The sequence below is a fragment of the Stegodyphus dumicola genome, chromosome 8 (genome assembly GCF_044657685.1).
Source record: "Stegodyphus dumicola isolate Sdum_Otavi_A_Nest chromosome 8, ASM4465768v1".
Classification (NCBI taxonomy): Eukaryota; Metazoa; Arthropoda; class Arachnida; order Araneae; family Eresidae; genus Stegodyphus; species Stegodyphus dumicola.
Genome location: NC_140775.1, coordinates 106,284,069 through 106,307,200, shown reverse-complemented (window position 1 = coordinate 106,307,200; position 23,132 = coordinate 106,284,069). Strand labels below are relative to the sequence as shown.

The following is a 23,132-nucleotide window of genomic DNA, read 5'->3' as shown; positions in this document are numbered from 1 at the left end:
CAATGTCAAGGTCATTCAAACTATGCACAATGACTTCATAGGAATTTTTTTTTAAAAATTCACCTAAGCAAATATGTCACACCCACTGAAAAATTTTAATTTGAAACATGTAAATGCAGTGCCGTTTCTTCCGGAAATTACGGTAATTTTAAGTGCAGGTTTTTGATATTAAAGTTGCTAACAAAGAAGGTGACCATTTTTATCATTTTAGATTGTAAATTTCTTTATTCATTTGGATTTTCTACACTGAATTTCAATTTTTATACACTCAGCTATCCAGAATTTTTTCGCGTATGGAATTTGGCATTTTTTTCTGGCTTTACCGTATTTAAAATTATATTTTGAGTTTTATTTCAAATGTACACCAATTGCATGTCTTCTTCCTAGGTGGCTTCAATTTAACAAATGAATAGATAACTGATTAAGATATAAAATGGTAGATAAACAGGACAATAAGTAAACATGCATATAAATATCCTAATAGTGTACCATGATATATTTAGCTCACAAATATGAATTATTAAAGAATTTCAGAAAATGAATAAAAGCGCACCTTATAAATAATATAGTCTAATATTTAAGCATGCATTTACATCAAACAAACTTGTTTGAACACATAATTCTTACAAAAGATACATGTTTACATTCTCTTGTATTTCTCCTCTCTTTTTTTTTTTTTTTTTTGCTTGCCCTTTATTAGCCCAAAAGGTCAGTTTGCCCAGAAGGGCTATTAATTTCGTTTTGGCATTTTACATTGATTCACTATAATGATAATCATGATATTTAATAAATAAATCATGATAATCATCACATTTAATAAATAAATCATCATAATCATCACATTTAATAAATAAAGGTAACACACAGAATGTTAAAATAATGCCCCTTTGTACATATATAAAATCTGAAAGCTTTCAGACTTTTTTTTACGTAGTTTTTTTTTTTTCTAAATACTACTCGAATATTTTACTGACAAAAATACTTCTGCTTTAAAAAATCACAAAAGGCAAAAACTAAACTTCCAAACTAAATTTTGCTTTAGCATTGCAAAAATTATAACATAAAAACTAAACAATAAAAGATAAAAAATCTATATAAAATTTGAAAAGGACCTAATATTAACCATACCAATACTTGTGAATCATCAGATAATATAGGCTCCAAGATTACTTTATCTGCTGTAGGAATTCTTCCCCATACTTTTTGAATCCGTACCTAAATTTTTAATAAATATACAATTCATTTACATCATATGATCATCATCTCACTGTTATAAAAATGTGATATAAATATACTTCAATTTTTAGCTCAAAGGGACAATTTCCCCAGAAGGGCTATTAATTTTGTTTTGGCATTTTGTGTTGATTCACTATAAATGGCAAATCACGTTTTAAATTGTTGCCTCCAAATATTAGACCCTGTATTATATTTAAAGAAATTAAATAATTAAGAAGAATCTGCATAAATGTATGTATGTTTCTTGCATTGTGATAAAAAAACAATACCTAGAATCATAAAATTTTGAATAACATATGTTTCCACCCAAAAATGAGCATCTGGAAGTCCGTATCTGGAATTTGTTTTTTATTATCTATTTCGTATTTTGTAAAACATTTATGAGTTTTTGGTTAAGAAACTCAGTGATTTCAAAGCGAGCAATGGCAACATTTTGCAATGGCAAAAAAGCATTTTCATCAATTTTATTTTTGCAATGGCAAAAAAGCATTTTTATCTCCAGCATGCGAGACTGCGTGTCAGAAATTCTAAAGATATGCTGTTTTAAATATTTTGTGATTATCCTGAATTGAATTTTATGGTTTAAGCTTGAAGAACAAGATATTTAATAAATAAAGGTAACACACAAAACATTTTAAAAAAACGCCCGTAACGGGCATTTACACCCAACATTATTAATCAAGCAGTTAAAAAATTCTCATCTCAACACACTAAAAGGCACACTCTTGTTTTAGGAGATTATAAAAATTCTGTTGTCATTCCCTTCTTTCCATCAATTAGCTATAAAGTTGCACATATTTTGCAGAAATTTAACTTTCGGGTTGTTTATTCTCCCATCAATAAAATTCCGAGTTCCATACTCAAGGACCCCATTCCGGATATGAATTCCTGGGGTATTTATAGGATTCCTTGCCAGTGTGGTTTAATTTACATTGGCCAAACTAAGAGAGCCTTAAAATTTCGTGTCAAGGAACATGAGGCATATGTTAGAAAAAAGGAAACACAGAAGTCTTCTGTTGCTCAACATTGTTGGTCCGAAAACCACACTTTCAGTTTTTCTGCTGCCAAAATTATTCAAAAAACATCTTCCATTGGAGAACTGGATTTTCTAGAGGCATTTCACATTCATAAAAATCTTTGTTCTAGTTAACGATCCTAATTCCAATCCAAATTTGCCTTCGGCCTTTAAAGAAATTATGTTTTAGTTCTGGTTTCACCAACAGAAGGCACCACTTGCTTATTCTTGTCCAGGCTTTCTTATCTTATCTAGTCATTTTTCCTATCTGGTTCATTTGCGGTTTTGCAGCTGAAGATGGTGGTTCGGTAAAACCATCTAAACTAGTCCTGTGAAAATTTTGTAAATATAACGCTGATTTTTGTTGTTTAACTTCTGAATTGGTATTTATTCGGCGTGTTGTTGTGTCTTAATTATAGAAGCCCCAAACAGGCTTATTTTTTGCTTTCTTTTTTGCACGTGGTGTGGCCGCCATTTTGTGATTGCATGAGTTTCGGTAAGTACTTTTTTGCAATTTTCAAGTTATGTTTATATTTTGTATATTTGGATATTGTGCTTTGCTTGTCTGATTTCATGCATTTTGCTTACAAACGATTAGTTTTCTATTAATTTCAGTGAGGGATTTTTCTGCTGTTTTGTGTGTGCTTTATTATTGTTTAGTTAATTTAGTTTGATTTTCTGTATTGTTTATCATGCCTTCATCCGTTAATTGTTTCACTAAATTACGCCTGAAACGGCAAAAATTCCTGAATCATCTAAACTTTTTACTTAAATGTAAATGTAAAAAATTGATCCCCAATTTTATTCAAATCAAATCTAATCAAAAACCTTCGAGTCGCGTTTCAAGAATTCTGTTAAATTGCAAGCTTGCCTTACTTCGGTCCGTCATAAGGGATACACATCAACAATTGTCCAAAATTGAACGTGAACTCTATAAGCTTCATCTGGAACTCGCTAAATCATATCCAAAATTCACTGCCCTTGAACAAAAGTCTTGGTCTAGAATGGAGAATGCAGTTAACCGTCATAAAAACACCCTTGCAGTTAAATTCGAAAAACTTCTTTTACAATCTTCCAGTTCAAGTAGTTCAAAAAGTCTTCCCATTGTAAACATCAAGCCAATAGTAAATATTTCTAATGTTAGTCTTTCAGAAGAACAAGAGAGAATTCTAAAATATAATTTTAAATTCTCACAAACCTGTAAACCCTCGATTCCAAAGATTTTGGCTCCTATCGAAAAAGCTTTCAAGTTCAGTAAAGTTTCAGATTCACAGAAAGAAATGATTAGGCATCTTATCGATCATAATGTGAAATTCAATAATAAATCTTTGAAACCAAATCTAACTGCGAGAGAAAGAGCTACATTGCGTGAAATTCATTCTAACCCGGATATTATTATTTCAAAGGCCGACAAAGGTGGCCAGATAGTCGTCATGGATAGGAACATTTACATCGATGGTGTCACTAAACTCTTAAGCGAAGGACCATATAATCCGATCCCTAAAGATCCTTCACCTTCGGACTTGTCAAAAATAAAAACTGCGATCAAATCTTCGCAAATCATTTCAGGCAACTTAAAACATTCACTTATCCCATCTGTTGCGAATTGTGCCAGATTATATGCTCTTCCCAAAATTCATAAAAGTGGTATTCCTTTCCGCCCTATTGTATCAAATTTAGGTACTGCCTCGTATCCATTAGCTAAATATTTAGTTTCTAGATTTTCAACTCTATTAGACAATAACATTTACACCATAAAAAATTCAATAGAGTTTGTAAAAAAAGTTAAAAACATTTCTCCTAGTAATTTACTCATGGTTTCTTTTGATGTAAAATCATTATTCACCAATGTCCCAGTGGAGGGTGCATTAAGATGTCTAGAAACCAGACTTCGCGAATTTCATTTCTCTTGCATCGAAATCGATGAGCTAATTTCTCTCACTCAACTCTGTTTGAAACAAACACATTTTGTTTTTCAAAATAAATATTACAAGCAAACTGAGGGATTAGTCATGGGAAGCCCCCTCAGTCCCATCCTGGCTGATATCTACATGCATTATTATGAATCAAAATTGTTTGAAACTTTAAACTTCCCGGCATGGTTCCGCTACGTAGATGATACTTTTACTCTGTTTGAAGGTAATAAAGATGATTTAAATAAAGTTCTTTCAACAATGAATTCTATTGATCCTGCTATTCAGTTCACTTTTGAACTTGAGACTTGCAATTCTCTTCCGTTTCTCGACATTCTGGTCACACGTAACACATCCAAATTCAGTACTACGGTTTACCGTAAACCTTCATCGGTTTGCCTTCCACCACACTTTAAATCATGTCATCCGACTAAACAAAAGTTAGCTTCATTTTATTCCTATGTTTTCCGTGCTCTTCAAGTTTGCTCCTCCAAACTAGCCCTTGATGAAGAACTAAATTATTTAAAAGCAATAGCTATTGACAGGGGCTTTCCACCCAACATTATTAATCAAGCAGTTAAAAAATTCTCATCTCAACACACTAAAAGGCACACTCTTGTTTTAGGAGATTATAAAAATTCTGTTGTCATTCCCTTCTTTCCATCAATTAGCTATAAAGTTGCACATATTTTGCAGAAATTTAACTTTCGGGTTGTTTATTCTCCCATCAATAAAATTCCGAGTTCCATACTCAAGGACCCCATTCCGGATATGAATTCCTGGGGTATTTATAGGATTCCTTGCCAGTGTGGTTTAATTTATATTGGCCAAACTAAGAGAGCCTTAAAATTTCGCATCAAGGAACATGAGGCATATGTTAGAAAAAAGGAAACACAGAAGTCTTCTGTTGCTCAACATTGTTGGTCCGAAAACCACACTTTCAGTTTTTCTGCTGCCAAAATTATTCAAAAAACATCTTCCATTGGAGAACTGGATTTTCTAGTGGCATTTCACATTCATAAAAATCTTTCTGTTCTAGTTAACGATCCTAATTCCAATCCAAATTTGCCTTCGGCCTTTAAAGAAATTATGTTTTAGTTCTGGTTTCACCAACAGATGGCGCCACTTGCTTATTCTTGTCCAGGCTTTCTTATCTTATCTAATCATTTTTCCTATCTGGTTCATTTGCGGTTTTGCAGCTGAAGATGGTGGTTCGGTAAAACCATCGAAACTAGTCCTGTGAAAATTTTGTAAATATAACGCTGATTTTTGTTGTTTAACTTCTGAATTGGTTTTTTCATCATCTTGAATTTTTTCAGTTTCTTTCTTTTTAAAGTGATTGATCTGTTTAATAAATGTAAAGGCCAAAAGTCTTCGTAAATGAATAAAATTAGAACTTAAAAATACCTCATGTCTTTTTACTGTCATTTTGTAGAATTATTTATTTAGTTCATTTTTGGGGATCTTTTTATCATCTGATTTTGCACAGCTGTGATAAGTTCTGGCAAAATTAAATGTACAGCAGATTAAATGGTTCCATTTCTAATTTAATTTACAGCCTCGTAACTGATAGTTGACAAAGTTGCTGAAAATTCCTAGTTGCATCTTACTTTGATTCTTTGAAACAGGAACATCTCCATTAATGTTTGTTCTCTTTATGTGCAACATGAATTGAATCTTTCGCCCAGAAAAGTTTTTTTTTTTTTTTTCTTTTTTTCTTTTATGTTTGTGTGTGGATTTATCTTGTGGAAGATCCAATCGTAATAATAAAAGATTGATATGAATTTTCAATGTGTTGCAAAGTTTACAAAATTATGAAAGTGGGAAAATTTATTTTAATTTGGTTATTGTATAATAAAGAAGTGTTTAAAAAATATCTCTGTGGGCAGTTTTCTGTAAATATAGATCTTATATGTATACATGTCATTCTCAGTCTGTTTCACTAGCCTATGTAGATAAATATTCTAATCTTTTGGCACATAAAATAAAAAGCTACTGTACTTTTAAAAAATGTTTTTAATCACTATATACACTTTTTTAATTGATGGAATTGATATATTTCTGATGTTCTAATTTACTTTCAGTGGAGTTACTGAACTTGCAAATCGAGCATTGCAAGATATTGAATTTTGGTTAAAACTGAGGCCAGTGTCTTGTATATCTTACCTTCCTTTCACATTTCATGGCTGTATACTAATATGTGGTCCCAAAGGCATTGGAAAAACTACTTTAACAAAAGCATTATGTAAAGTATTAATCAAAGAGCCATATCATGTTTTCGTGCAAATCATAAACTGTTTACCACTAAAAGGTAATGATGTTTATTAACTTATATGCAGAATTATGTATGAAAGAAATAAAAATTGTGGTATAAAATAAAACTTTGATCTGACATAAAATTTGTTTCATACGTTGTATCAGTATAATAATTCTGTTTTATGTCTATTTTCAAATTGTACTTTTAAGTTTATTTGTGGTATGAGATGCATTAAAATGCAGTTTACAGTCACGAGCCAAAACATTATGACCATCCCCACATTTTTTTATGAACTCGTCTGGATGGCGTGGAGGGTACATGATTAAGTTGGAATGGTATTTAACTGCTGCTTGGAGAAGGTAAGGAATCCTTCTTGCACTTACTTTTGCAAATGATAGGAAAGGCTGCTGATCTAAAAAAATTTGATAGAGGGTAGATTGTAATGGCCCAAACACTTGGAACAAGTATCTCTGAAACTGCATGACTGGTAGGTTTTTTTCACAGTATGCCAGTATTAGTTTTTATGCAGAGTGGATAAATGATGTTGAAACTAGCAGTAGATGCCAAGTTGTCAGACATCCACTCATCATCAAAGGATGTCCCTCTTGGTACAGCAAAATCGGCACCTGACAGCCTAATACAATGCATGTTCAAGTGCAAGTGTTTCGGAGCATACACTTCAGTGAACACTGTGCAGCAGATGTAGCACTTGTGTGTCTCTGTTGACCAAGCGCCATTGTCAACTACACTTACAGTGGGCCCAGGAACATCAAGACTGGACCTATAGCTATAAGTGGGAGACAGTTGCCTGGTTGGATGAATCACAATATCTCATTCATTATGTCAATGGTCTTTTCAGCATACATTGTCTTCTATGCAAATAGTTGTTCCTTTCCTGTACAGCAGGTCATACACAGGTTGGTGGTGGCAGTATTATTCTTTGGGAGACATTCTCATGGGCAGTCACAAGGCTCAAATTGTGTTGGATTGGTTTGAGGAGCATGAGGATAAATCCCAGTTAATGTTCTGGCCACTAACTCACCAGATCTTAACCCGATGTAACATTTAGGATGTCATGGAATGGCAGCTCAGAGCTCAAACACAGCCATGTTGGAATATCTCTCTGCATGATTGCTACTTAGACATTTGGCACAACCTGTCTCCAGTCATCTATCAAGAACTTGTGGCATCCATGCCAATGTTTTGCATATGTTACCAACCACATTATTGAGTAGGTGGTCATAATGTTTAGGCTCTTCAGTGTGTATTGTATTGAAAAATATTTGTATTGCATACCTACGAACTTTTCATGTGTTGTGCATAAAATGTATGCATCTTCACATTATTTTGCAATTGAATTGATAATTCTGAGGTGAATGCCTTGGCTGTATGGTCGGTTTTCATGGTTTTCATGTTCTATAATGTGAATATAAGCTATTCTCCATTAGAAAGTTCTTCATGAAGGCAATCTTCTCCATAACCCAAGTAGAAATTTTTAATTATTCAACTTGTATATTTATTGTATTCGTAAACATTGCTTTGTGTTGAAGTATTTAGAAAATATTTTTGTGCAATTCCTTTATAATGAACTATGTAGTACATGAGGTAAGATATTTGATTATTCATTATCTTTTTCCTCAGCCAGACATCATATGTAAAGTTTTACTAGTTTATTTCTTTCCAAATATTCTTTATTTGCAAGTACTACACCACGCACACATACACACTTATATATATATTTCTTTTATAAATAAACTTTCATCAGTTTCAACAATTTTGTTGTGTTCATTGATTTAATATTAGAATGAGATAAGAAGGATTTGGCACATACCTCTCTCGTGTAATTATTTGAATCAACCATTGTTTTGCGATTTAAAGCAAGCTTTAATTAACAACTAAATTGACATTAATTCCAAACAAGACAAGTAACTGAATGGTATTGCAATAGTGAAAAATATGCATGATTCAACAAACAATGTTTATATTCAGAACACCATTTTATCCCCCAGCTTGAACGGAGGCTCGGTAGTCATTACGGCTTTGAATCACATTTTAATTTCATGAACTGATCATTTGGACGCAGTCTTTGTTTTTGAAGAATATATATTGAAAAAAAAAGGGATAGCTGCCTCTTCATTTCTTGGCAAATTCCAAATCAGGAAATCTGTTGCTTTTAAAAAAAGTCTGATCAAATTAAAAATGTGGTTATGTGCATAATGTTTGTAAAGGCAGTTATAGGCAGAAAAGTCAAATCAAACTCATGATATGGCAGAACCAAAAAAGAAGGGGGGGAGAAGGAAAAAAAAGGAGCAAGAATTGAGTTCCCTTAATGGGAAAATAACAAATAAATAAATAAAAATCTTAGAATTTATTGAAGGAGTGAGAGAGAGACCTACATGTTCATCACAAATTTTGAACAAAATCATGTAATGTTATTTAGAGTTCATTGTTGAATGGAATAATTAAGGATAGTAAATTACTATACAATAATTAAAAATAGTAAATTATTCATTATCTCACTTATAGTAATGCTAATTATTACTATTTAAATTTTGAATTAAAAAAGTTCACCTTATCTGCATGTAAATGCAGCACGCATTATATGCAAAATTAAAAGAATAATTATTCCTTCACTAAGTATTATTTTTATAAAGGCAAACTTAATTTTGCTACCTTTAAGAAAACAAAAAATGTTATTGATATTTTGTATTCTTTTTCAGGTAAGCGCATTGACACCATAAGTAAAATGTGGGATGATGATACGTCAGAAGCTCTCTACTATCAGCCTTCAGCTATAGTGTTTGAAAATTTAGATTGCATTGCAAGCTGTGCTGCATCTTATGAACAAGAAATTAGTCCTGAGGGAATCTATGCTGCTAATATAGTTCAAAGTAATTTTGTTTGCATTTTTATCTTTAATCTCAATCAGGGTTCGTAGCTGTCCTTATATTTGAAAGTGCTTATAAGCCCTTATATTTGAAAATAAAATATAAAGGCCCTTATAGGTGCTTACTGTTTCTTTAAAGCCCTTATTTTTTTGTTTTTAGTGCTTATTTTTTGCTTTTAGTGCTTTTTTTAATTCTTTGTTTTTAATGAACGCTCATTTTTTCCCCGTACCAAAGCCGAAACTAAATAAACAACTTTTTTTCCTTATATGCAACGTCAGATGGTGAATCGTACTCCCGAAAATTGCTTCCCCCCCTTCCTCTGCATTAAGGTAACCTATGGTGCGCGCGAGAGTACAGACAGGTGCACGTCGTGTTCTATTGGCCAAAGAATTGCGAAAACGTAGAAAATTCCGGTACACTCGGTATTTTTTTCCTCCCACCCAAATACTACACACGTTTGAATTTCTATCAAGATTTTAATAAATTTGCATTCTCATTCCGCGTGGTCAGTTCATATTCGTGTTTTTTATGATCCTTATGCTTATATTATGAGCATATTTATGAATATTTATAATAATATAATTGCACTAACTGCTGAAGTATGGATAAACTTCCAAAAATGGGTGTGTTTTTACACACATTAGCTTTCTAAGGAATAATATTCGGAATGGCTTAAATAAAAGGAAAGTAATCGAATAGTCAAAATAATTTCATTTTCTTTGCCAATACATTATACAGTACGGAGGTTGGGAGTTTCTCCGCAAAATCTCTAATATTGAAGCAGCGGACTTTTTTTTTTTTTTTTTTTTTTTTGTCACTGTCCAATCTGGATTGAATAGGACTAAAAGTTTTTGCGGTCTACTCAATCCAAGCCAAGATTGATTCTATTCCGGAAATTTAATACAGTCTGTTGAAAATTAGAATCAGAAACACCCCAGATTAGTAAGTCTTTCTTTTCCTTTATTTAGTTCTTCTTTCTCCGAATACCGACAGGTGTTGATTCCAATTGCGTAATATCACATATGGAAGAATTACGCCGCACGTATTGCGCAATAACGTTTGCGGTATTTTGCATTGATAATTAATTTTGATGTTCAGTCTGAGATTTGTTTATGAACACTTAAAAGAGTTTTACTGTGCTTTCTAAGCAGAATATTTCTCAGTTGCTTTGGTTTTTATATGATGCACATATCGAAATGTCAAAATCATTTATTTAGCCTAAATTTAAATCTAAAGAACGGCTACAATCTCCTCCACTCCTCTTTTCCAGTTACTATCCGGAAAATTCGGGAATATCCGAGTATGCTAGTTAGTTAAGCTTTTACTGTTAAAGGATGACTGAATGAAGCAATTTCCCGTCTTCTGATTTCAGAAATGTGCCTCTTTTTTACTTAAATTACTTTGCTTGGGATATATGTTAAGGGAAAACTGTTATGCAATGAAAATTTAGAAAATGTTCAGAATTTTGATTTAAGTTAAATTATTTAAATATTAATATGAGTGGAAAAATAAATTGTATTTATTATTAGATGCCAAACGAATACAATTAATATGGCTTATTATTATTTATTTTCTATATTTTCAACTGAAATATCACCATTAAATTTTGTAATATAGTTTAGTTCTGCGTCGTCTTTTTTTCCCTTTCATTGTAAACTAATTCTGTAAATTGAACTGTCATTTAAAATTAAAAAAAAAGTTAATTGTTTTCCATTGAGGTAATGCTCATTCTCTTAATAAATACTGCATTGCTATTAATTATTAAAATTAAAAAAAAAGTTAATTGTTTTCCATTGAGGTAATGCTCATTCTCTTAATAAATACTGCATTATATTTTAAATTACAAGTCTAATTTTTCTTTTAAGGTTATGCAGTTGTGTATAATGTAATTAGACAGGTGCTTATTTTTTCCTTAAAATGTGCTTGAAAAGTGCTTATAGGTGCTTATTTTTTTAACTAAAATGTGGCTATGAACCCTGTCAATACAATTTTCAGTTTCTGAAAGAGCAGGTTTATGAGTTTTAATGTTTATTTCTTTTTTGGTAACATAAAAATCTCATTTACTTCATAGCAAACTATCTTCATAGCATCATATCATTTACTTCATAGCAAACTATCTTCATAGCATCATATCATTTACTTCATAGCAAACTATTTCACTAATATTTTTATATTTCCATTTGCTACATGCTTTTTTTTATTGCTCTTGGCAACTTTTTAGTATTCTTGATTGCAAATTAAATACACTGGTGGACAGAATCAAAAGATAATAAACAAAATCCTGTACATCTTTAAATGGGCAAAATAAAATTTCTTAGAAAATATGCCAATTATATAAAATTGCATAAAAATACATAATAATACAAATTACATAAAATACCATGTGGATTTATGCCAGACTGCAAAAATACAGATACTTGTCAGATAGTAAAATAAAATGGCATGCGAATAAAATATCTAGCATGATAAGGATATAAAGTATTATATTCATCTTCTGATATTCAAGACAGTTAACTCAGTGGAAGGCACATCAAGAAAAGTTACTGGAGTGGGCACAAGGGATATCACATATCCCAATGTTTAAAATACGGTAAAATAGTTTTATTTAGTTTTAAACCTGGTTTTCTTTTATAATATGTGCATAATACTTGGGTTACAAAATTCAATTTCCGAAATAAGTATATAGAGAGTTAAAATTAAGATAAATGAAAATAATAAAAAAAATAAACATCATACCTCTAAGTTTTATTGCATATCTAATACACAATGCTTATTTTACCTGTTTTCATTTTGAACAAAGTGCATTCACGTGTTCTTCACAAAAAGTTTTCACATTTTAAATATTGCATTAGCATTCTTCTGTGCTTGGCTCGAGAGCATTCATCAGATCTTTTATACTTTGTTTTTGCTGCTTTGAATTTCATATATTCATTTAAATTATTTGTTGAAACTTCTGCTCTTCTTTTGCATGCAGTACAAAAGCTTCTCAGTAAAGTATTAATATCTAATTTTTGTTCAATATTTTTTTTATTAATTGTAATGCCAAGTCCTTTAAAAAAGACATCTGCTTGGTGGATTACTACCAAACCACTGTCAAGGTAACATACTCTGGATGTACCACACTCCATTTGGCTCTGAAAGCTTAGCAGCACTGCATCACTCAACACTCTGTCCTAGATATATGCATGGACTGATTTTACCCCACCTCCTTAATTTTCTTTCATTAACAGTTTTTTTTTTTTTTTTTTGTTTTTTGTTCAATCAGCATTTTCTCAAAGGAAGTTTCAAGCTATAATAACTTGGTTAATAACTCATAGACACATATGCATGCATTGCTTTTGATATAAAGTATTTTTGCACAATTTGTGAAGTAACTGTCTAGCAAATTGTATTTAATTGAGATTGATATCCCTCCCAATGGTGGGTCCAAAATGTCCATAGACATTGGCCAATACTAAGACCAGAAGAGGAGGCCACTTTATAATGGAGGCACCTAATAGGTGACCCACTTTTGCATCCTATGAGGGGACAAATGCAACTATGACTTCTCAGGATTTGAACCTGGGCCCTTTTGTATTGTAGTCAGCTCCCTCAACCACTATAGCATTTGGGCGGCCAGATTGATATAAGTAGATAGTTTGAAATTTTTTTTGTTTTTCTTGCATTAAGATGTTATAAAGGTATGGAAATATTGTCTTTAAAAACTGAGAAGTATTTTTGATCAAATCTGAAATTGGTAAAATCTTTAATACTTTTTTTTCTATTTTTTATAAAAATTAAATAATTTATTTCATCTATGGTGTATACCATCATAGTACACCCTCTGTTTACTTGTTTTCATTTCATTTATTAATTTCTTCAGGCTTTTGATTAAAATCTTAATTGATTTATTAATGAATTTAAAACTGAATGAAGAATACTGCTTCTTAAATTTTTATCTTGTAAATCTGTGAATTAGTATTTGATTGTACAGTACAAAGTCCGTAATTCGGACTTGTCGGGACTTCGGTGATTCCAGATTAGGGTTTTTTCCAGATTATAGATCATCAATTTAAATCTGGTAAGATGGCATGCAGAAATTATACAATTAAAAATATGAAACCATAATTTATAAAATAAAGAGCAATTATGATCTAAAGGGTATCAAAATTTACAAAATAAATAAATAAATAAATAAAAAAAGCTTAATATTTATTTGTGTACGCTATTAAACATTTCTTTCAATGTAAGTTGTTTGAGTTGCTTCATTTTTTGTGCTAATACTTTCTCTTTAATTCATTAGCATTGGACCCGTCAATGGCATGCCCTCGCTGCGACGCTGTCTGACCCATTCAATCATCACTTTGTCATGATCGTCACTTTTAGCATAACGAACCCTTTTTCTATTATTCATTGCAAGTGGGGTGTCGGAATCCACAAAAAATTAAAAAAGTTCCTTTTTCTTTTTTCTTATGTCATATACAGTTGACTTTCCAATGCCAAACTCTTCGCATAATTTTGAGACGGATATGCCTTTATCCATTTTTTGCAGCAATTCCACTTTTTATTTAATGGACATTGAAACATGCTTTCGCTTTGTCGATGCTTTGGCAGCTCCAGAATTGGAAACTCTTTTTGATGTATTCGAAAGTTCAAGCTTAATTTTATAAAATTGCTCTAACAGTCTTCTGATTATAGATAATGGGCATCCAGATTATGGACTTTGTACTGTATTCATATAACTTATATGTGCTTGTCATATGTTAATATATGTGTTATTGAGATTTTTTTATACATAATAGGAAAACTTTGTTTTTCAGCATTTCTTCATTTGCTGAACAGAATTTTTCAGAGTGATGGGAAAATAGTAGTCATTGTCACTGCCCAGTCAACTCACTCTCTTCATCCTGCTATAATGCGTACTAAAGGGAGGCATGTTTTTGATAGCATTATTGAAATACAGCCTCCTTCTCCAGTATGTATAAATAATAAGTTATTAAAAATTAGTTTAATATGAAAATTAGCCTTTAAATACAATCTGTTTTCAACAAACTGAACAAAACAATAAAAATCTTTGGAAAATCTCCTCCTCCCCCCCCCAGAAAGGATGGGCAAATTTTATGCGTGGTACTGCATAATACCATGCATATCGTATAAAAGTGACTAGATTTTTCTGAAACCAGTATAAGACAGAAAATTTCAATGACTTTAAAGGGGAGAGAGAAACATTTTTCTGTGCAGCTTAATTTTATTTGCAACAGCTAGTAGCTGGATTTTTCCAATAACTTACATGTTAAAGTGGTACAATTCAAACAGACCCTGAAGTTCAAAATGATTTCTGTGTTCTTTGAAGAAGGTCACCTTAGATAATATGACTGTGAATGATATTTAATACCAATGTTTGTGTTCTCTGAAATACTGCCCCTTTTTAGATATGATTGTTAATTTTGCTCAATTAATTTTTTTTTTAAAAATGTCATTTAAAAGATAAAAGCATCTGAAAATATGAGTTTGACATCCTGAAGTGGTTGTTTCCAATAAACAGAATTCAATTATTAGTATTATATTAGATTCAAAAGAAACATGATCATTCTGATTATGTTAAAAATTATGTTCCATTTTGCTTAGTTTTACACTTGGACAGCTGTTTAAGGCATTTCATATCTATCCATGTAGAATATGTTTTTGAATTATTTGGTATCAGATAATTATTCTTTGAGAATATTTTCTCCTATAAATTAAGTTTTTTTCCATGTGTTTAAATATTTTTAGAATGTAATCTATGTGAAATTCTTCATAAGATAATTTTACTGATTGTTTTCAGCTGTGAAATGAAGCTGGATTAGAAATCTGGGAATTCTTTGTAAAGTGTTTTTGCATCTTGTAGTACCCTAATATATATACATATATGGAGTGACACTAATGAAGTTTGTTTCAATTAATTATATTTACAAAATTAAGAAATGTTGGCAAAATGTGGGATATTTTCTGAAGCAAGATGCTGCATTGAAATGCAGGACTGTCTCACACAATTTTGGAATCTGATCTCTTTAGCTTTAAGGTAATTAAATACAGAAAATTTTTAAGACCAGTTTTAAACTTCGGCTGTGATAGTACTAGAAAATCCAAGATGTAATTTAACATGTAAGAATTACACTGTCACATTAAAAAATGTATCTGTGTACCACTAACAATAATGTTATATTAAATTTTCTTTTTCTATTGCAGTATTAATTTATTTTATCCCAATTTCTTGAAAAATAGCTCATTTTTTAATGCTAAGTGTTCCATATTAATAATAAACCTATCCATAGGCAAGAACTGTGATGTATTTAAAAACTTTTTTCTTGGTCAGTGTAACTTAGTAATATCCAAAAATCTTTTTCAGTTAATTTTTAAAAAATTGGGCATTAATCAAAATAAAATTAGTTTGGTTTATTGCTGATGAATATTCACTAAAATTCCACTTTTTGGAAGACGAGCAATTAACCTCATTAGTGAAAGGAGTGAATATTAATAATAATCTAGCTTCAGATACAGTGAAACCTCTATAAGAAATCTATCTACCTATCTTTTCAAACTTTTTTTTTTTTTTTTTTTGTGTGTGTGTGTGTGTGTGTGTGTGTGTGTGGTGATGGTTATTTTAAAGATGCAATGAAGAATTTGCAAAGGTAATTACCATTAGCTACCATAAATACCAGTATTGTTGTTTATTACTGTTTTAAAATGTGTTAGCCATTTTCAGAGGTGGTCTCCTGTGGTAAATTTTTGCTGTGAGAAATTTCACTGCATTTATTGAGATTGTCAGTCAGGTATTTTTTGTTGTTTGGGATAAGTTTTTATAATTTTAATGCTTGTTAGATTTAACATTTTGTTTTGCTTTGGGGATGAAGTTATTTCTACATATAGCAGCTAATTTTCATAAGATATTTTCCTGTAGAGGAATGCCATTTAAAATGCAATTTTTTCTTCAAATGACAATTTTATGTATGCACGCGCTTACAAACACATACACATGTGTATATATACACTGTATCCACAAAAGTCCTTACTCTATCTTTATTTTCACAAGTTCATTATTTCATTATTAGATTTTTTTTATTATTCCTTTTATTTTATGCTTTATTATTATATGTGTTTTATGTTGTAGGATATTTAATTTTTGAACTTAATAGTTAAAATTACTTTGTTTCTGTGCATACCACCTATTTTTCTTTTGTATACCTCCAGTGGTATGCATACAGTCAGTTGAGAATCGCTGGTCTACAGTTTATCTCAAATTAAAGGAAAATTAACCAAGTATGTTACCAACTTCAGTATGAAAATTTGTCAAAACTTCCTACCATGCAGATGAGCTTAGATTTGAATTGTAAATAAAGCACTGATATTTTTGACTGAAATATCTCTCCTGAAAATAAGGCTAAAAAGTGTCTTCACATTTTAAAAATTTTATCGCGGTGTGCATTTATAATTTTATTAATACCACTACTATAAAATGTGAAAGTTCATATTTATCTGTATATTCACAAATAAGATATTATTACTGCAATTTTCTTTACTTTTTATTATTTCATATCCTCATATTAATTATAATGAAACATGCAGAAAATTTTCTGTATTTAATGACTTATCAGAAATGGGGCATAAATGTTCCACTAAAAATTTTGTTATTGTACAAATTTTACCTGAATCATATTACTAAAATACTCTACTGTGAGTACCTCTTACTTAAATGTCATATATGTACTTCGTATTTAAATTCTTAAAAAGCTTCATATTTTTGAAGATATGCCTTTGTAGAAGAAAATCTTTCTTTTATTAACATAATTGTGTTACGTATGTACACTGTGCAAAAAAAAGGGGGGCAGTTCTATATCTCCCGTTCTACTGGGCCAATTGACAAAATTCAACTTGTGTTTTTCATGTCTCGAAAGCGTGACTTAAAATATATATTAGATTTATATAAAGCATTGTTCTAATATAGGTATTTTGACAAAAAATCAGACTTTTTCTGTAATAATATGCCAATGTTTTACCATATTTCGATTCTACGACTCAAATTATAACAAATTGCCAAGTTTTGTGAAAATCGCACAAGTAGTTTTTTAAAAATTAGCTCTCAAAATTTTAGCGCCTTAATGTTAATTGAATTTGATATATATTTGTTAATATCTCTTTATGCATTAAATTTATTTGATTCCTTCTTCCAGAATTCGAAATTTAGGCTTTATCCAAATATAATTTGCACATTTTTTATTGTTTATTTTTAAAAACTTCTATTTAAAAATATTTTTTATAAATTTTTCGAAAATTTTTTTGTATTATAATACAGTCAAAAGTCGTTAATTTGGACACCCATAATCCGGAATGATCTATAATCCAGACCTCAAAGCTACAAACTTTATGCGCATGCGTCGCGTTGACGCATAAGACCTATACGTCTGCGAATATGCGTGTGCGCATGCGCAAAATACGTTTACGAATGCGCGTTTAATGTATAACGGACGGTATAAGCTAAGCTAAAATTATCTAATTCAGTTAATGTTGCAGATTGCGTTGTTCCTTCGAATTGGATTCAGCTTATTATTTTTTGCAGACTGTTAGAGCAATTTTATAAAAGTAAGCTTGAACTTTCGATTATGTCAAATAGAATTTCTGATATATATTTACTAATATGTAAAAGATATACAAAACGAAAGTATGTTTTGAAGTCCATTAAACAAAAAGTGGAATTGCTGCAAAAAAATGGATAAAGGCATATCCTTTGTTTATCTAAACTTTGTTTATCTTTAACGCTGCGGCGCGCAATGAATTGGAAGTTGATCTGTCAGCACTATCCTTATCTTCAAGGCAGATGTTTTTATTTTATTTGGTTAATAATTCCTTACTAAATGTAGTATTTCATCTCGGTGTACTCCGTCTTTGATATGATTTAAAACAAGTTCCTCGTCATTGTAGTTCGCTTCCGATAGTGAAGAAAGTGACAGAGGTTATTGAAAACGAAAAAATTTCAATTGACAAATTAGTCGGCATTCTCGATACAGCAATTATAGGACTTGAACAGCGGAACTTTGTAACTGAACAAGAAATTATGTCTGTGTATAGAATTAAAGAGAATGTATTATCACATAAAAAACGAAGCAACTTAAACAACTTACATTGAAAGAAATGTTTAATAAAGTAAGCAAATAAATATTAAGCTTTTTTTTTTTGTAAATTTTGATACCCTTTAGATCATAATTGTTCTTTATTTCATAAATTATGGTTTCATATTTTCAATTTTATAATTTCTGCATGTCATCCTACCAGATTTAAACTGATGATCTATAATCCGGAATCGCCGAAGTCCCGACAAGTCCGGATTAACGACTTTTGACTGTAACCTATAAAATTAACATCATCTTAAAATAGATGTATTTCTAAGCTTATCTGCAAAAAATTAGAGATATTCATTCAAAATTTCCTAAGATATAAATGAATTTACATCTTAGCATGCTTTGAAATTTGTCGTATTTAATATAAGTGATAAGAACGAAAATGTGGTTTATGCTCTTTAAAATAATTTGAAAGTAGGAATGATGGACCTTTATCGCTCTCATGCATCAACGGAAAAAACAAGAAAGAAAGTAGGTTACTATAAATTCAGAATTCCTGCAAATGAATTATTCTTGGCACAAACTGAAAAAAATTTGCCAAGATAAATTCTTAAACATCTCTATAAATTTCTCACCAAAAATTACAAAATTTAATATGTAGGCATAATTTGAGTTGTAGAATCGAAGTATAGAAAAAAAAAATTGATATGTTATTTCAGAAAAAGTGCAATTTTTTATCAAAATACTTATGTTAGAATAATGCTGTATATAAATCTAATATATATCCTAAGTCGTGCTTTCGAGACATACAAAACCCAATTTGAATTTCATCAATCGGCCCAGTAGAACGAGAGATACAGAACTGTCTTAATTTTTTTGGTTTTTTTGGTGCAGTGTACAATACTAATATCATACTAACATGGAAAGCATGAGATTTAGTACCTGCACTTTTCTGACTGACTTTTGGAGGAGTATTCCTGTTTTAATGTTTAAATTAATTAAAACAGAAACTTATGTAAGGTTTCGAATTCATATCTTTCTGTAACAAATATTTTCATATTAATTTTAGCCTGATCTCCCCCCTTTCCTTTTTTTTTTTTTTTTTTTTTTTAATATAGGAGCAGAGAGAAGACATTTTATGTTCTCTAATCCGTAGTAAACTTCATGTTATTAGCACAAATGTTACTCATATACCCTGGCCAAAAATTGTACAAAGAACTGAAGGTTTTGTTGCACAGGATTTAGATATGTTAGTGGATCGAGCAACACATGCTGCGTGGGTAAGGAGGGGTAAGTTATTATTTTAGACTTTCATGAAATTTTCTCTTAATTTGAATTTTGTATTAATTGTCTTAAAATTCTTTTTATAACATCTTGACATTTTATCGTTTTCAGTTTTAATACAATTTTATGTGATATAAATGGAAGTGTTTACCAATCAATAATAAGCCCTTTCATTATCTTTGTTCGTAGTAAAGTGTTTACATTAGTTTACTGCATTAAATTAGCCATTTAGAAAGTCATTTTGTCTGGTCTTTATAGTGTTATTTTGTATCAACTGTTATTTTTATAATCAAAAGTATCATGAATAAAGTGGATTTTTACTATTATGTTAAGTTACTTGCGAAATTTTTAACTCTACTTATACACACTATCATTTAAAGTAAAATCTAATGATTATGATAAAATTTTTGTTTCAAGACTCAATTTTTTTTTTAAATTTGTTCAAATGTTAATTTTTATATATATATTTTCACATATTTATAGTGTTTTACATTCAAAGAAGAATTATAGAAACAAATGAAGCTTTAAAAATAAAATTCTGTTTGAATTAATTTTTAATGTTATTCAGCAGTAAAAGTTTAATTCTGTGAGTTGACAAAAGTAGTGGTTATTTTCTATTTCAGAAGAGGAGCGAAATATTGTATAATTTTTCTTTATTTTTAAATGCAATTAATTTTTTAGATCTTTAATGGTGAACACATGGAGATGTTATACTATAACCTCAAATTCTCAGAGTACTCTGTATGTATGTAAATATTTAAATGTAATTCTTTCAAAAAACTGTAATTGTAACAAGTCGCATGAGCTTTTATTTTTATTTATTTTTTTTCCCCTTCTTTTTTTGGTGTGATACACTGGCAACAGCGAAACAATATTTTGTTCTTAAGATTTTAATTCAAGGAGCCAGTTTTTGAGTATGGGATATTGAATTGCAATGGAATACCATAAATCGATGCTTAAACAAATGTTCTTGTTTTGTATATTTATTCTTGGGAAAGCCAGAAAGGCTGGCCTCAGAACTTAGACTAATGATAAATAGTGAAGTTAAAATGTTAGAGATGAAAGAGTTAATAGTTAACTCGAATGAATTTAAGATAGATGATAGCTGTGTGAAAAATTATCTCCAGACCATAACGTCAAGTTGTACTGAAGATGAGTATCAATGGTATGAGCAGGAAGAAGAATGGAAAAATCAGAAATATGCTAAGAAAGTTATGTTTGAGCCTGGAAATTTAAGAGGAACGAAAGCGTGTTCCTGTCCAAAGCCTTGCACCTAAATTTGAATGTCAGAAGATTTTGCTAAGTTTAAGGCCAGAAGAAGATGATGTCGGTATATTTCTGTGACGAATGAAACTGTTGAAATTTGAAGGAAACTTATAGGTAACTCATCTTCTTGGAACTTTATCATTAGAGGTATCTAAGCTGATTGCTAGTGAACTGGAGGAAAAATTTCAGAATTATGCTCATATAAAATTGTTCTTCTCAAATGATTTAAGGTGACTGTGAAAAAATTCAGGAGATTGTTCAAAAAAACTAAGAACTGTTAGGTCATTGAATGAATTTTACTTCTGACTTAATGATTTTGGACCAAATGAAAAAGCACAGTGTCATTGATTGCAAAGAATACTTTTTGGATGAATGAAAACAACAATTGATGTTTCAGCAGGAAAATTTGATGTTGATGAGAATGCGAGAAGTTCATTTCTGGAAGATTGAGGGAGAGCTCAGTCAAATTTTAAGTCAGATGGTCATTCTTCTAACATAGAGAGCTTTGCTGTAGATTGGGGAAGTGCAAACACAAGGAAAAGCTTTGAACCATCGCCCAAACTGTTCAAGGTCAACAGTGGCTCATAGACTTTAGCAATATTATCAGTTTTTATATTCACAAATATTCTTTTAACCACACACATAGTAAAATTTGTCATAAATGATGTTTTTAAAAGGAGTAATAGAAGTGGACATTGTATTTAATAGGAAATAAAAATAAGTTCCTATAAAAACATAATAGTACCTCATTAATTCTTTTAGAATTGATCGACTTATTAGTATGTCTACATTTTATGCCACCACCATTTCCACCTCATATTGCTCTTTTCAATTAGAATAATTTTTTACATCAATTTGCTGTCTCTGAAAGCAGGTATTTTGTCTTGTTGCTTTGCATTCCTTGTGTTTCGACGCGATTTGAGAATATCGTCGTTTGTATTTGAAGAACTCGTAATATATTGTGCATTTAAATATTTGTGAAAAAATAATAAAACGAACCTAGATTTTCAGTATAGAAAAACGGCTAGGATTTATTAAGAAAAGTGATTACAGTCAAAAGTCGTTAATCTGGACTCGTCGGGACTTCGGCGATTCCGGATTATTGATTTTTCCGGATTATAGATCATCAGTTTAAATCTGGTAAAATGGCATGCAGAAATTATAAAATTAAAAATATGAAACTGTAATTTACGAAATAAAGAACAATTATGATCTAAAGGGTATCAAAATTTAGAAAAAAAAAAAGCTTAATATTTATTTGTTTACTTTATTAAACATTTCTTTCAATGTAAGTTGTTTAAGTTACTTCGTTTTTTATGTGATAATACATTCTCTTTAATTCTATAAACAGACATAATTTCTTGTTCAGTTACAAAGTTCCGCTGTTCAAGTCCTGTACTTGCTGTGTCGAGAATGCCGACTAATTTGTCAATCGAAATTTTTTCGTTTTCAATAACCTCTGTCACTTTCTTCGCTATCGGAAGCGAATTATAATGACGAGGCATTTGATTTAAATCATATCAAAGACGGAGTACATCGAGATGAAACACTACATTTAGTAAGCAATTATAAGCCAAATAAAATAAGAACATCTGCCCTGAAGATAAGGATAGTGCTGACAGATCAACTTCCAATTCATTGGTACCGTGGCGTTAAACAGAGTGTAGATAAACAAACGTTAAAGTTTAGATAAACAAAGGATATGCCTTTATCCATTTTTTGCAGCAATTCCACTTTTTGTTTAATAGACTCCGAAACATATTTTTGCTTTGCAAATCCTTTACATATTAGAATTCTATTTGACATATCGAAAGTTCAAGCTTACTTTTATAAAATTGCTCTAATAGTCTGCAAAAAATAATAAGCAGGATCCAATTCAAAGATTAAGGAACAACGCAATCTTCAACATTAACTGAAATAGATAATTAGATAATTTTAGCTTAGCTTATACTGTCCATTATACATTAAATGCGCATTTGTAAACGTATTTTACGCAGACGCAAATTCGCAGCCGTAAAGGTCTTACGCACATGCGTCAACGCGATGCATGCGCAGAAGTTTGTAGCTTTGAGGTCCGGATCATGTGTGTCCGAATTAACGACTTTTGACTGTATTCACAGGAGGTGGATCCAGGACAATCTACTAGCATTAAGAATTTTGAAAAGGAAAGAAAAATTGTTTATAGAAAATATAATGAAA

At 30.7% G+C, this 23,132-nt stretch overlaps 1 protein-coding gene across 5 annotated transcripts in view; it reads left to right on the top strand.

The window, feature by feature from the left end:
- Nucleotides 1–23,132, top strand: part of LOC118201789 (peroxisomal ATPase PEX1-like) — a 148,850-nt gene that overhangs the window by 87,982 nt on the left and 37,736 nt on the right. For 4 of the 5 annotated variants that reach the window (XM_085822232.1, XM_085822234.1, XM_085822231.1 and 1 more), the window contains 4 exons: nucleotides 6,249–6,475; nucleotides 9,142–9,312; nucleotides 14,109–14,263; nucleotides 19,502–19,673. In XM_085822232.1, coding sequence (XP_085678358.1) covers nucleotides 6,249–6,475; nucleotides 9,142–9,312; nucleotides 14,109–14,263; nucleotides 19,502–19,673 — 725 coding nt within the window. The remainder of the gene's footprint in view (nucleotides 1–6,248; nucleotides 6,476–9,141; nucleotides 9,313–14,108; nucleotides 14,264–19,501; nucleotides 19,674–23,132) is intronic. The other variant, XM_085822235.1, reaches the window with a different exon arrangement.